Consider the following 16557-nt stretch of genomic DNA (forward strand, 5'->3'; position numbering starts at 1 on the left):
CCAGTCTCTGTCCTGCCCCTACAACACGACGTGCTCATACCAAGAATGATAGGAACTCAAATTTGTCTGTCACTGAAAGTTTGCCAATAGTGCACTTTCCCATAGCTCTTCAGGGGGCAGGGTAGCCTAGTGGTTAAGAACACAGGCTCGGGGCCCATACTGCCTGGCTCTGTCATTTCACAGCTGTGTGATCTTAGGTAAGTTACTTAGCTTCTGTGCTTCAGGTTCCTCATCTTTATTAATAAAATGGGAATAATCACAGGATCTACATCTTAAGGTTGTTTTCAGATTAAATAAGCTCAGATTTAAGCTCCCTAAAAGTAGGGATTTTTGTCTTTTATTCACTGCTGTCCCTAGGGCCTAAACAATGCCTGAAACCTAGTAGAGACTCAATAAATATGTATAAAGGGCTTAGAATGGGAAGTGGCACTTAGTAAACACAACAAATGTTAGTTATTGTTTCGATTGTTATTGTTCACATTCTTACAACAGTTCCAAGAGGAGCATTCTGAATTTCATGCATGCATGTTAGTGGTGGTCCTCCTTGTAAGGTTCAAGTTCTGAGTCAAGATATTGAAGGAATAGGCAACAGACTTAACATAGAGGGAGAAAATTTAGGTCATAGGGGGTTAGGAATGCAGCCCTCAGATCTGAGTAATAGCATCTGTCTATCAATCATTCACTCATCCATTCTACAAAGACTTCACGATATGCCTGTGGGCCGGGCCCTGAGCTGGGAGCTGGGGACATATTGACGACAAGACAGATGAGGATTTCTACATTTGAGGAGCTGAAATTCTAATGGAAGGAGACAGGCAAAAACCAATAAAGACTTAAATTATTTCAAATAGTATTAAGTGCTATGGAGAAAATAAAGCAGCATAATGGGATAGAGAATGGCTGGAATGTGTATGTTGGGAGGGGTCCTTAGGTTATGGTCAGAGAAGGCCTCTGAGGAAGTAATGCTGGCACTCTTCCAAAGGGTCTTGGTCTCAGGTCAAGGACCGTAGTTGAGAGTTGGCCCTTGATACCATGTCATTACTACCTTATCCGTCTGTCCAAGGTATTATAGAAGTCAGTTGCTAAGTGTAGCTCCTAGGGGTCTGTACATGGAGGTCTAGGTGTAAAGCGCTGGAGAGAAGGGCTATGAACAAATGGCGCCTTCACAGGAAGGTTCTGGCAAAAGTTGTTGGTTGTGCTAGGTTAACTGATGGTTAGTGGCCTTTTAGCTTTCCTCGGAGGTCCTTCTGCACTTTCAGGGAGGAGGTGTCTGGCCATGGTGGCCTCTCCACTGCTGACCTACACTTAGTGCCTTCATGCCCCATGCTCATTCATGACACCACCTTCACCCTTGTCACATTTGAGTACCTTTATTCATTCCATGTGTGAGCATCTCCAGAGTCCAGTACAGAATAGACACCTGATAAATGCTTATTGAATGAAGGAATAAATGGGTGACTGTTGTTCCTTCTGCTTCCTCAGCGGACTGGCTGATTCCCAGCCGTGCATCGAGACTCAGCTCACACATCATTTTACAGGAGAAGCCTACCTTGACCTTGTGTCTGACCTGGGAAGCCCTTGCTCATCCTTCTTCTGTGAAGGAAGGTCCCCCCCACCTCTGAGCGCTCCGGCACATTCTACACTCTCTGCCATGGTCCTGATCACTCTATGGGCATTGTCTGCTACTTCTCTGTCATGTCTCTTAGCCTGTGATTTTCTCAGGCAAGGACTGTATTTTGGTCTCTATATCCCCAGCACTAGCCCCTAGAGGGCGCTCAATAAATATTTGTGGAATTAATGGGGAAAAAAACCTCCAAATGAATTGTTTGTTAATTTTGCTTAAAGTGGTTTGCTGGGGCTGGCTTGTTGTGGTTCTCGAGAGCCAATTATTAAATATTTAGGAAATCTGCGAGCCAACTGTTAAGCACAGCCATCATTAAAAATTAAATTATACAAGAAAACAGAAGACAAACCAAAATTGAGGTACGTTCTACAAAATAAACGACCGAGTAAATGCAATCTGGGATCCTGGATTGGATCCTAGAAAAGGAAAAAGATTTCAGTAGAAAAACTGGTGAAATCCAAATAAGTTTGGGCTTTAGTTAATAATGTTGTATCCAGGTTAATTTCTTAGTTTTGATAAATATTTTATAATTGTGTAAGATGCATAAGGGGAAGCTGGGTGAAGGGTACATGGGAACTCTCTGTACTGTTTTTGAAACTCTTCTATAAGTCTAAAATTATCTCAAAATTTTAAAAATAACTTAAAATATTAAATTATATAAACCTACAATGAAATTTCATTAAAAATGAAGGTAATCAGTACTCACAATTCACCACATCCTAATTATTTTACTGCATTTCACTATGATCCATGCTTGCGAGTCTCATCTCCTCAAATCTGAGTGGTGTGCTAGTGCACATCTTCCCCCTCCGTGTGGAGTGGCATCCCTTTGTAAGCTTGAAATAGGCCACGGCAGGAGTATCTACATTATGGAAATCCGAAAACACTACAAATCAGGGCTTGGATTATTGTTTTTGTACATTGTACTCTAGGCTTAAGAAAATGACAGAAAAATGCTGAAAAATGCATTAAAAGTGTGTCGTGTCTATTGCTGTTACTTCATAAATAGCACCCCAAAATTGAGGAAATAGCATCTGGAAACTATTATCTAATGCAGCAAAGAAGTTGTTCACGTCGTGGATTAGTCAAGTGCCAATACTTCATTATTTTGCTTTCTTCTTACTCATTTACATAAAGGAAAATATTAACCACCATTCAGGAAGGAACTACATTTGCTCTTCTGTCGTAACCGTAGGTTGGCTATCGACATAAGAGTTTGGTAAACTCAATGAAAAGTCTTATGTGAGAATCAATTGGTTATATGGAATTTGCAATAGAGTATTTTATATCTCAGTATTATTTGTAAATTGAGTATGTCACATTTTTTATAAGTAAATTTATAATACTTATATATGCATATACATTCATGTATTCTTTTGAGAGCTATTTGCTAAACATTTACCACAACACTGCTGGTCCTAAATATTAATTATGATCTCATCCAATGCGTTGAAGGAAAGAAAAGAGCACCGTCCAGCACCTTCCCTGTGCCAGGATGTGCTATCCCTTTATGTTCATCATTTTACAGATAAGGATATTGAGGTTCAGAAAGGTTAAATGATAGACTAAGGTCAAGTGGTTGGTATATAGTGGGCCAGGAATGAACACTACCTCTGAGTCCACAGCTACTTGTATTAGTTTCCTACTGCTGCTGTAACAAATTGCCACAGATTGAGTGGCATAAAGCAACACGAATTTACTATCTTACAGTTCTGGAGGTCAAAAGTCTGAAATGGGTCTCACCGGACTAAAACCGAGGAGTCAGCAGGGCTACATGTGCAAGGGCTCTAGGGAAGAACGCGTTTCCTTGCCTTTTCCCGCTTCTAGAGGCCACCTGCATTCCTCGACTGCAAAGCCAGCGGTGACGGTGGAGCCCTCTCACTCCCATCACCCTGATTCTGCTTCTACGCAGCTCCTTCTCTGACGCTGACTCTCCTGCCTCCTGCTTTCGCGTTGTAAGGACCCTTGTGATTACACCCAGTACACCCAGCTAACCCAGCAGAGTCTCCCCATCTCCATCAAGGTCAGCTGATTAGTAACCGTAACTCCACCTGCAAACCCTATTTCCCTTTGCCATGTAACCTAACACATTCATGGCTTCTGGGGATTGGGACATGGGCATCTTTGCGGGGCTGTGATTCTGCCTGTCACCCTTGTGCTTTCTCGATCACCCTTTACCACCTTCCTCTCGTTTCAGTGATCGCATAATCCAGCGTGGGGCCTACATAATTCTCCCTGCCACCTGCGTGCCGCGTGTCCCTGTGCTCTCCCCTTTGGGGTAAAATGTCCTTTTCAGTTGTTCTCCCAGCCAGCCAGAGAGCCTGGTAGGGGAATGCTTTCCAATCCCTGGAGCTTTTAATTCTGGTCGTATATTTTACCTGTACTCTTACTAAAGTGTTTTTAAAATAGTTTCCAGGATTTTTGCGGATTACTGATTTTTTCTTTCTTTCCTTGGTGCCTATATGGTGCCAGAAACCTCCTTCCCTCCTTTCCAATGTGGCAGGTCTCATTGAGCTGCAGTTTTCCCATTCCCACCTTCTGGACCTGTTTCTAGTCACCAGCCGGGAACATGCATTATTTATTTTCTCTCCTCGTAGATTTTTACATTGCCTTATTCTAGCAAAGGCCCTGGACTTAACTAAAATGTCCTTTTCCAACTCTTGCTGATGAGGCATCTGTCTGTCTGTGTTTAATATTTCTGACTGGCTTTTTGAAATCAGACTCTCTAAGTAGTAGTTTTTCATCTTCCCTTGTCTCCTCCACACTGAGCTTCCTGATTCTGATTCTGGTCTGGAGGAACCTCCTCCACTGAGACAAAACTAACGGCCAGAAGTTGGCCCCCCGCCCCAGGAAGCCTTCATAACAGCCAGACCCACGTCTTCGCCACTGCGAGCTCTGATGACAACATTCTTGATTCTGCCTTCCATCTTTCCAAAAGCTCTTTGCCTCTCCTTTCTGCCTGTCAAATTCACACCCACACTTTGGGGCCCAGCCTGAATCCTACCTTGGGGTAGGCAAGCCTTGAGGAAAACTTTCTGGATCCTACCACCCAAGGGACACATGTCCTTCTCTGAACATGTCTAGGACTATAGTCAGTAGCACTTATTTTGACAAATTTATCACCTGCCATTATGGAGAAATCACCAATTGGTGGTTGGTGGGCTCAATAATGCCTACAGATCTGTTTTGTTTGATCTACATGTGGTTTTTTTTCTTTTTAAACTATTTGCTACCATGTAGCAATTGGTAATCTTTCCATACAATCTGGATTTCTGGCTGCTTTAAAAAACAAAAATCTGGTAATATTGGCTCTGTATTCTCACAGGACGGTGGTTAGCTTGATTGGGGTGGTGTCTTCCCCTGTAGATGGAGTGTGTGCTACCCAGCCATAGTCTCCACCGCTCCCTATTGTCTCACTCCAGCCTTCTTCACTCATCTATGGTACCTACCTGGCTCCTAAAGGCATTTAAATAATCTGAAATATTTTATACTTGCCTAAATTTCCAGCTATATTATGGTCTCTTGGAAGGAAGAAACTTTATTTTGAATTTGTTTTGTTTCTCTCATGCTGCTATGGACATAGTAGATGCTCAATCAATATTGAGAGAAGACATAATTTTACTCTAGGTGATTCTAGAGTGTGTTAGAATTTACTTTTGTTACAGGGTAAAGCTGGGTAAATGTTACAAATGTAAAAGTTGTTGAGAAAGAACCATGTACCCGACTCAGTGTTAGATGCCTGAGAACAACTTTGTGAGATAGATGACATTGTTCCTATATGGCAGATAGGGAAACTGAGGCTCAGAGGGCCTATACAGTAGAGCTGGTGCCATGGTAAGGGCCAAAGCCTTTTTTCCATGAGAAAGCTTTCCTAGTGTCAGTGAGGGAAGCAAAAAGGAGCTGCCCCTGGGACTCCAAGTTTGTCCACAAACTCTGAGGGTTACTTTGTTTGGACAGAGATTGAGCATTTATTAAATGCCCATTCTGTGCTGGGAATTTATTAAATAACTGTGCTCATCCTTGGACTATCAGGAATTCTGAGCATCCTGGGCGGCCCACTGAAAAGATGAGGGAAATACAGATAGATCGAGCCTAATTGCTGATGGGATTTGGAACCCACTTGGTGGGTCACATTCAGCTGACAGCAGTGCCCGCTGGTTCCTTTGTCCGTACGTGCACGGAGACTGTGCTATTCCCTCGCGCCGTCGCTGGTGGTACTGACGTGCGGCGCGGGGTGGGAAAACATGGAGAAGTTATGCGTGTTTAATTGCATAGCAGCAAGCAGAAAGGAATGTGAGAATGCCAAAGACTCCCACTGGGGCAGAAATCTGGTGTCATGTGTTGTTGAACAGCTGCAGGAAAATTTGTCTGGACCCTTGGATGCAGAGAGATGGGTTTGCCAGACTCTGGCGCTGAGAAACTGTGAGGGCAAAGAGAATTTATAGGAAATAGATATGGTGCATCTAGAAGTTTGACTCTGGAGACAGTCTACTTTCTTCGCCACCCTGTCCCCTACAGCCACCACCAGTTCTAGCCTAGGAGAGGAGGGAGCTGGGAAGGCCTCAGCCCCAGCGCGGCCATCAGATTCCTCCAGGCTTCACATGTCCATTGACCCTGCTTGGGGCCACCAACATGCACAGGTTCAGCTGGGTGAGCTAAACCTCTGGAGCGGGAAAAGCTCCTGGGTCAGTCCTGAGGAGGAAAGGTGGGACAGAGTGGGGACGGGGAAGCAGGCCAGACACTCGGCTAAGGGCTTTTATCCTTCAGACTCTACAGTAAGCATGGAATCTGCCCCCCTGTAACCACCTAGAGCTGGTGGTTCAAGTCCCTCCTCTGTGCCTACAAGTATGGCCTTCGGCAACTCACTTAACCTCTCCAAGCCCAAGTTCACTGCTCTGTGTGTGTGAGGAGTCATGTGTTTGCATGGGGCCTAGCCCATATTTCAAGAGATGGGAACTGTAAGTCCTGCAATGATGCAACTGAACAATAAACTATCATATTCATGACTCTGTACTGAGGGCTTCCTGTGGGCCAGACCCTATGCCAAGCCATTTAAATTTATTATGCCTTTGATCCTTAAAAGAAAGACCAAGAACTTGAGTTAGGAGAGGAAGAGCTGTGACTCATCAGAGGTCACTCGGCTAGTAAATGACAGAACCAGCACATGCTCCATGTGGAGCAACTCCAGAGCTGCCACTTCTAGCCACACCACCTGCCAGGCGTTTGTCCCACTTCACACGCAAAGATACTGGGATTTAGGAGGTACTTGTGTCTTGGGCAGGGCTTGGATTTTCCACTTCTGTGTCTGCTATCTAACTTGCTTTGTCACCTTGGGCAAGTTGCTCAACCTCTCTGAGCTTCAGTTTTCTGATTTGGAAACCGTCAAGAGTCCAAAGCCTCTGGCAGCCTATACAATGAGGAGCAGCATCCTGTGGGAGAGGGTGGAAGGGAGGGTCTCAGAATGTCCCAGGGATAGAAAATGAGAAGCCATGGGTGTGACCGTGGCTTTATGGTCTGGAACGGAGACTTGCCAGAGTGCATGCTGCCCGTTTAGCAGCCGTCCTGAGAGAGCCCAGATGGGCCAGGTGGGCAGGAGTCTGGCCAGGCTCCGTAGGCACACCCACTCCGACAGCTGCTGTTGCCACCTAGGGGACAGGCGGTGACCAGGAGCCCAGGCTGTGGCTGTGGCTGTGGCTGCGGGTCTGGCTCAGCAGCTGCAAATTCCCTGTCTCCCGCTGGTTTCCGGAGTGGAGAGGGGCGGCCAAGCCTTGCTCCAAGAGTGGGGAGGGGAGTAAGGAAAAGCAGCCGAGTGCTGCCTCTGGTTTGGGAGTTATAAATAAATCCATCTGGAAGTGTTTGGGGCTGTGGGAGCCTGAAGCCGGCCCTGCGATTCAGGCCATGTGGCGCATATTTCCATTCACACCAGACCCCCCAGTCCCAGGAGATTGTCTGCTTGGGCCTGTCTGCTCTGGCCGGAGCTGGGCGGGAACCTCTCGGGCTCCAGCTCCACTTTCAGCCCCCACCCCCACCTTCCTCTCCTCCCAGCCCAACTCCTGCAAGATAATGTCTGAGAACGTGCTTCGAAAAGTTTTACATGCTATTCAAATGTTGGTTGGATGAATGAATGAATTTTCAATTCAGCATTTAGCTTGTAAGCTCCCCTTGCTAGGAAGGGGCCCCTTGGTAGTCGTGGAAGATGAGGCTTGCTGGGATCGCCTGTTCCCCCACCCAGCTAAGGCTCACCGAGATAGGAAAGCACTGCCCAAGCCTCGTTTCTCTTTCTATCTTCGGAACCAAGGGTGGTTCTCAGCAGGTGTTGGTTATATGAAGGGATGAGCTGATTTATATTAATTGAACAAATTAATAACAAATTGCACATTTTCCTGTGCTGTGCACCCTACTGCATTCTGCAAACACAGTGGAGAACACCATTGCGTCCCTGCCTCACTGAGCTCGTGGTCAGTGTTTCCCAGTGAAGGTACTATTGACACTTGGGCCGAGAGAATTCTTTGCAATGTGGGACTCTCCCCTGTGCATTGCAGGATTTTTAACATCCTGACTCCCTGGCCCTCAATGCCAGGGGTTATTTTGGGGAACAACCAGAAATGCCTCTACACATTTCCAAATACTTCCAGGGGACAGGAGGCTCCAGGCCTGGTTGAGGACCACTGCTGAGAAACTGGACAGTGGGGAGCGAAGGAAGGCTATTCCCAAGGAGTGAACATGTTGAGTCCTCTAAGTTCGCATATAAGTTGGTGGTTTAGAACTGGGAGATCCTATTTGCCCTAGAGAGGTGTAAAATGATCCTTCAGCTGCTGGGTTTGGTCCCAGAAGCCCCTATGTGTCTGAGGTTCGTGGCTCTAGCAAACTGGGTTAGGGCTAGGAGTAGGCACCACAGTGGGAGTTTTGAACATGCTGATGAGATGGTTACTTGAAAAATGTCCAGAAAGCAAGCAGAATCTGGTCCCAGGCACAGATGAGAGGTCAGCTCTGAAGATAAAGATTTGGGATCCTTTCACACTGAGGTGGGAGTGAGACCTGAGGCCCAGACTCCACGAAGATCATCAGTGGAGAAGGTGCAGGGAAAGGTGAAGAATGGCTCCAGGACAAAGGCCAGAGAGAAAGGAAGTGGGCCCAGTGGTATCTCCTCTCTGCCCCCACATTCCATTCCCACGGTCAGCACCCTAGTTCAGGGCCTCAATTTGTCTGTCCCCTTACTGGCCTCCTTTCTGTTTCTGGTCTCTCTGCCTTCCAGAATTATCTTCTTAAAACATGAATTTCATCATGTCCTTTCCCAATATTCACCAAGCCCAAACCGCTTAGCCTCTCATTGTCACCCCTGCAGTCCAGCTTCCCATCCACCCAGCACCCCCGGGGCTAGCTGGCTCCTGACTCCCCGTTCAAGGCTCATGGTTTCCCATCTCCCAGGCCTTACTGTGTGGCTATGCAGAGCCCCGAACATACACTGCCCTTCTCTCCTCCACGCCCTCTCCACCCCCGGCATGCCCTTTGACCCTCTCTCCATTTGGAAAAATATCACTCAGGCTTTAAGGCCCAATTCAAGTCTCCAGTCCTTTATAAAGCTTTTCCTGAGCCCTCACAGGCCAGCAGACACTTTCCCACCTCTGTGTACCCTCCTCTCCAGCTCTTCATACACACCGTGAGGCTGTCTGTGTCCCCCCTAGACTATGAGTTCTCTGAGGACGGTGGCCATGTCTCCTTTTGCTCTGCGAGTCCATGGCCCAGCACAGTGTGAATGAGTGGGAGAGCGGGGCTGGGGCTGGGCAAAGAGGAAGTAGAATGGTTTTCTTCGAACCTCACTGTAAGTCTACATGAGCCACTTTTACCTGCTCTCTGCCTAGCACTGTTTTTGGACGATGATTTGTGGAAGAGCTAGAAAAAAGAAGGAGAAAGGTGGTGAGCCCAGGCAAGTCCGGCAGAGGGAGCAGTGTGGAGAAGAGAGGGGAAGCCAAGAGGACAAAAGAGAAAGATGCGGGGAGCAAAGGTCTGCATTAACCGTTCACATACATAAGGGATTCGGATCACCTGGAGTGGGCTAAGAAAAAGGTTTGGATTCTGGAAATGAAAACAGCTGCTTTGGCAGGTCAACTGAACGTACACTTAATTAATAGTGCATTAGTGCCCTTCGGTGCCAAGCTGTGCATGGAACCGTGTCCTGCTGGGATCAAATGCCAGCAACCCAGGACACCCTTTTAGTAAAAAGCAGAAAACAACATTGGCATGTGAGAGCTGGGGAATTCCTCAGAGTTCTTCTTGAGGGCTCAAGGGGCCACTGGCACCCCATAGTTGCCCCACACCCCTGGCCTGGCTCTTGCCAGAGAAAGGTGGGCATGAAAAGAGAACTAACACATACTGAGCAGCTAGTATCCCAGGGGCTGTGCCAGACACTTTTTATATGCAAGAGCTCATTTGATCCTATTATAACTCTGCGAGGTAGGTATTAGCCCTATTTTACAGATTAAAAAATTGAGGTCCTAAGAGGGTTAAGAATCTTGCCCAAGGGCACACAGCTTGAAAGTCTTAGATCCAGGATTCCAATGTAGACCATCCCCTCCCCTTGATGAGTGGGCTAGACCCAGAGGTTGGCAGCAGTTTGCTCTCCAGTCTTGCTGACTTTGGCTGTAGGGTTGATCTCTTTGGATTGATTTCTTTGAACATAAACAAAATACCATCAGTTTTTCCTGGCTTTGGAATGAGCCCTCAGAATCATGTGCTGTTCTCCAGTTTCCAGCTGGGTGCCTTGCTGGGGTGTTCACGAATATGAAGCAACAGACCTTATCCTGAGAATCAACACAGTGCACAGAAAAATGCCTGGGTGCTTTCGTTCCCAGAAGGTACTTCAAGCTGGGGGCTTTTAGCCTATGGGGCCAAGTTTTTGATTTTTCTGTTACCTCTCAGTGACCTGCATACAGTTCCCGGCTGCTTACTTTCCCAGGCAAATTTTTAAATCCTTATCAACATAATAATACCTTTGAGATGTTGCCCAACCTATGTTCTGACTGCCTGTATGACCCGCATCCCTGTCCCTCAGTGGTTGATGGATGGATTCCGTTGCTATCAGCCCATGAGTGACAGTGAGTAGAGAATAAGAGATATGGACAGGGCAGGTTGTGGACAGTATTTTCCAGAATTCTGATGTGACATGATTAGGTCAGCTCAAGGAGGAGCCAATGGAAGTAGAATGGCTGGAGCCTATCAGAAATCTAGAGCAAGGGCCAAAATGGCACCCAGCACCACCTCATGGAGGTATGGCCTTGGGGTGGGGTAGGTTGGCTAGAAAACCTACAACAGTAGTTTTCTTGAGTTGTCCTGGAGTCGTGAATGGTCTAGGAACCCTTTGACCTAGAGTTGTGTGTCCTGCACAGTGGTAGGATATTTAGGGTCATCATGCTGCATGCAGGGCCTTCAGAAATCTGTTCAATAACAGAGGTTTCAGAGATGCACATTACATGCAGAGGAACAAGTCTCTGGTCTTGGGTTTGGCTTTTTAACACTGGTCATTTTAGTGGAACATGATTCTTCTGCCACACCTAAAAAACCGATTCAGAATCTGGCCACTTTTTACCACCTCCACTGCCACCACCCTTAGTCCAAGCCACTATCCTCTCTGGCCTGGATTATTGTAGTGTCCCTGTCACCAGTCTATCAAAGTGATGGTGTTAAAGCATGTCACGTCAGTCTTCTGCTCAACATTCTCTAATTGCTTTCCATCTCACTTGGATTAAAAGCCACAATCTTTATAATAGCATAATCTGGCCCCTCTTACCTCCTCGACATTATTTCCTAGAAATCCTGCTGTCACCCTCTCCATTCCGGCCATACTAGCCTCCTGATCGCCCTTTAAGCTTGCCAGGCTTAGTGGTGCTTTGTACTTGCTTTTCCTTCTGCCTCGAATTCTTTCCCCGGTGTGTCAGTGAGGATCCTGGGAGGGAGTGGTGGCGGGCACCGGGGGACGGCTGCTATGTGCAGGGAAGCCGCCTGACGGGAGCTGTGGTGTTTGGCAGAGGGACGCAGCTGACCCGTGATGACCCTGAACAGAGAGAGCAGATGAATAAATACCTCAATCTCACTTTCCGTTTCCTTCTGATCTTGCAGGTGCCTCCCATTGGTCAAACCTAACCCGAAGCCAGAGGACAAGGGAGCCTGTTGATGCCGTCCATGCAGGTCAGCCCACCAGGGCACAGAGCTGGGTGGAGAAGGGTGGAGACGCGGAGGGTGCAAATGGAAAACGTCCAGAACAACCAGGTGTCTTTGTAACTGGCTCCCTTACTTCCTTCACATCTCCACGAATGTCACCTTCTCAGCGAGGCTTTCTCCAGCAACCATTTCTAAAATGTCAACCCCCAGCCCCCAACACCTCATATCTTCCTTCCATGCTATGTCTTTTCTTCGTAGCGTTTAATACCACCTGACATGTAGTTTATTTCTCTGGCCTATTTGTCAGCTCTCCTGCTAGAATGGGAGCTCCACGGGGCAGGAACTTTGTTCTGTCTATTGCTGTTGTCAGTGCCTAGAACAGTACCTAGCACATAGTAGGTGCTCAATGAATGGTGAATCGATGAATGATTAAATGTATGCAGTCTCCAGAGCTACCCTAGAGTGAGCCTACTCTTAGCCAGGCAGGGCTGGGCGTAGGTGTCCAGCTGTTCTTCATGCCTGCTGTTGTCAGTTTCCTCCAAAGAGGCTCAACTGCTGCCATGGGTTCAGATCAGAGGGTGGGGAGGCCTTTGCTGTCCCCAGTATTGAAACTTGCATGACAATTTGTCAACTTGAACCTTATGGAAATTGTTGCTGCATTAATTAGCACAGGCTGAGCTTTGTATATTATTTGTCATCAGAAGCAGTGGGTAGGTTTGCAGTCATGGGGGCATCGGCTCTTCCGGGTGCTACTTGAAGGTAGCCTCGATTGCCAGTGGGGTTATTTCCAAATTAGGAGGCTCAGGAGTCACTTCCTTGAGGCTTCAGGGCAGGGGAGCTGTGAGCTGAGTCCTTTGGCCACAATGTTGGTGAAACAGGGATAGGTCACGTCAGGATAAGCAAGACAGATAAGAATTCCTAGAACAACACTGTAGTTGTATCCAGGATAATGTTTTTGTTATACGAGTAACATACAAATATATTCTGATTGTGAAAAAAAATCAAACAGTCCAGCTACAATTAAAATCTCCCCTGTCCCACTCTACACTGTGCCCACCCTCTTCCAAATCTTTTCCTGTGTATACACACTTTGGTTTTATGTGGGTATTTCAAAATAAATTGTGACACACCATATATACTGATCTGCAGCTTGCTTTTTTCACTTAGCAATATGTCTTGGAAACCTTTCCGAGTTAGGACACGTGGATCTAGCTCATTCTTTTTCTCTTAATTAATTAAACTTTTAATTTTGACATAATTTTGGATTCACATGCAGTTTAGGAAATAATAGAAAGAGGTCCCATGTACCCTTCACCCAGTTTTCCTCAATGGTAACTTCTCGCAAAACTATAGACCAATATACAAGCAGGATGCTGACTGACACAGTCAAGATGCAGTTCTATCGCCACGAAGATCCTTCTACTGTGTTTCCCCCAAAATAAGACAGGATCTTATGTTTATTTTTCCTCAAGAAGATACCCTAGGGCTTATTTTCAGCGGATGTGTTATTTTTTCTAAGTATGGGATGACAATCTACATTTATTCAAATAGAGCTAAGCCGTCTTCTTCTGGAACATCATCATAACCCTCCAAACCCCGAATTCCATCCTGAATTTCTTGCCACTCTATTTCCTTTAGAACCATTGGCCCCGATCTCTCATGCCGAGCACTAGAGCTCTCATGGGGCGGATGAGAAGGGCTGCTCGTCTTCTTTCCCGCTCCACGACGAAATGCACGGGCTGTGCAGATGCGCTGCGTGGCCACGCCCGTCACTAGGGCTTATTTTCGGGGTGGGGCTTCTATTGCGCACATGCTTAGAAATCCTGCTAGGGCTCATTTTATGGGTAGTTCTTATTTTCAGGGAAACACAGTAGTTGTCTTTTCATAGCCATGCCCTCTTCCCTCCCGCTCCAACCTCCTACTTAAACCCCTAGCAACCACTCATCTGTTCTCCATTTCTAAAATTAGGCCATTTCAACAAAGTTATGTAGTAAATAGAATCATACAGTATGTAACCTTTAGAGATTTTTTTTCAGTCAGTGTAATTTTCTGGAGATCTGTCTAGGTTGTTGCATGTATCAATAGTCTGCTACTTTTTCCCCCCAATAGTCTGTTCCTTCTTATTTCTAAGTAGTCTTCCATGGTATGGATGTACCACAAATAGTCTATCCATTCACCCATTGAAGAACATCCATACTGTTTCCAGTTTTTGGCTATTATAAACATAGCTGCTATGAACATTCATGTAACAGGTGAATGTGAACATAAGTTTTCATTTCTCTGGGATAAATGCCCAAGAGTGCAATTCCTGGGTCATATGGTAATTGCATGTTTAGTTTTTTTTAAAAAACTGCCAAACTGTTTTCCAGAGTGGCTTGTGGCTGTACCATTTTACATTCCCAGCAGCAATGGATGAGGGAGCCGGTTACTCGGCATTTGGTGTTGTCACTCTTTTTGTTTTTGTTTTTTTAGCCATTCTGATAGATGTGAAATGATATCTCATTGTGGTTTTAATTTGGATTTCCCTAATGGTTAATGATGTTGAACATATTTTCATGTGCTTATTTGCCACCCATAAATCCTCTTCAGTGAATTATTTATGTCTTTAGCCCATTTTCTAGTTTGTTTACATTTTTAACTGTTGCATTTTGAAGTTCTTTATACATTCTAGATACGAGTCCTTTGCCAGCTATATGGTTTGCAAATAATTTTCTCCTGGTCTCTAGCTTACTTAATCCTCTTAACAGGGTCTTCCACAGAGCAAAACTGTTTAACTCTGATGAAGCCCAATTTATTAATTTTCCTTTTATAGATGTGTTTGGATCGTCAAGTATGATGTCTGGCTTATATGCCTAGCTCTAGATTCCAGACACTTTCCTATTTTTTCTAAAAGTTTTATAGTTTTACATTTTATGTTTGTGATCCATTTTGTTGATTTTTTTAATATAAGGTGTGAGACAGATTATATCATATCTGAGGCTGTCCTAACAAATAACTGTAAAATTTGTAGCTTAAAACAACAGAAATTTATTCTCTCATGTTCTGGAGGCCAGAAGTCTGAAATCAAGGTGTGGGCAGGGCTGTGCTCTCTCTGGAGGCTCTAGGCGAGGAACCTTCCTTGCCTCATCCAGCTTCCACTGGCTGCCAGCATTCCTTGGCTTCTTTGACTTGTGGCTACATCACTCCAATCTCTGCCTCCATCTTCATATCACCTTCTCCTCTGTGTGTCTACCTTATAAGGATACTTGTCATTGGATTTAGGACCTACCTGAATAATCCAGAATGATCTCCTCATCTCAAGATCCTTAACATCTGCAAAGAACCCATCTTCCAAATAAGGTGACATTCCCAGGTTCTGGGGATAAGAATGTGGACATACCTTTTGGGAGGGCACTAGTCAACCTACTACACAGGTCAAGGTGGTTTTTTTTGTCTGCATCCAGTTGCTCCAGCACCATTTGAAAAGCTTATCTTTCTTCCATTGAATTGCTTTTGTACCTTTGTTGAAAATCAGTTGGACATACGTGCAGATCTATTTCTAGGTTCTCTACTCTGTTCCATTGATCTGTGTGTCTATCCCTCCATTAATACCACAAAATCTTGACTATTGTAGCTACATAATAAGTCTTGAAATTGAATCGAGTGATTCCTCCCACTTATTCTTCCTTTTCAAAAAATTTTTGGCTATTCTAGTTCCTTTGCCTTTCCATAGAATTTTAGAATAAGCTTGTCTGTGTCTAAAATATTGTCCTGGAATTTTAATAGAGATGGTGCTAAACCTGTGCATAAATTTGGGGACAATCGACATCTTTACTAAGTTTAGTCTTCTAATCCATGAACATGGCAATATTTCTCCATTTATTTAGGTCTTCCTTGATTTCTTTTATCTGCATTTTGTAGTTTTCAGCATACAAGTTCTGTACATGTCTCATTATATTTACAGTTAAGTATTTCATTTCTGAGCAGTTGTAAATGGTATTGTATTTTTAATTTCAGTGTCCATGTGTCCATTGCTAGTATATAGAAATACAATTTATTTTTGCATGCTTATCCTGTATCCTGCAACTTTGCTGAACTCACTTATTAGTTCTGGGAATTGTTTTGTAGATTCCTTGGGATTTTCTATGTAGGCTATCATGTCATCTCCAAATAAGAGCAGTTTTATTTCTTTTTTTACAATCAACATGCCTTTTATTTTGTTTTCTTGCCTTACTGCACTGATTAGAACTTCCAACAGCATGTTGAATAAGAGCAGTAAGAACAGACATTCTTGCCTTGTTCCCAATCCGAGGGGGAAAGCTTTCAATCTTTCACCATTAAGTTTAATGTTAGCTATTAGTTATTTGTAGATGCTGTTTATAAAGTTAAGGAAGTCTCCTTTTCTTTTCCTATTTTGCAGAGATTTTTAAATTTATCATAATGAGTATTGGATTTGTCAAATGTTTTTTCTGCATTGATTGATACAATCATGTGATTTTTTTCTTTAGTCTGTTACTATGGTGGATTACAATAATTGTGTAGAATTCTTTAAACATTTGGCAGAATTCTTCAGTGAAACCTTCTGGACCCAGAAATGGCAGGGGGAGTTAAAATTATGAATTCAGTGTTCTTAATGGTTATAAAGCTATTCAAATCATCGATTTCATACTAGGTGGATTTGGGGAGTTTATGTTTTCCAAGGAATTGGTCCATTTCATTAAAGTTGTCAAAGCGTGTAGAGTTTTTCATAGTATTCCCTCATTGTCCATTTGATGTCAAAGGCTCTGTAGTGACAT

The 16557-nt window shown here is 44.7% G+C and overlaps 1 protein-coding gene across 1 annotated transcript in view; it reads left to right on the forward strand.

Moving 5' to 3' along the window:
• Window positions 1-16557, forward strand: part of NHSL2 (NHS like 2) — a 259324-nt gene that overhangs the window by 97401 nt on the left and 145366 nt on the right. The window contains exon 2 of the mRNA XM_075999427.1: window positions 11741-11809. Within this exon, the coding sequence (XP_075855542.1) occupies window positions 11741-11809 (69 nt within the window). The remainder of the gene's footprint in view (window positions 1-11740; window positions 11810-16557) is intronic.

This window comes from Microcebus murinus, chromosome X (assembly GCF_040939455.1).
Source record: "Microcebus murinus isolate Inina chromosome X, M.murinus_Inina_mat1.0, whole genome shotgun sequence".
In the NCBI taxonomy this organism is placed as follows: domain Eukaryota; kingdom Metazoa; phylum Chordata; class Mammalia; order Primates; family Cheirogaleidae; genus Microcebus; species Microcebus murinus.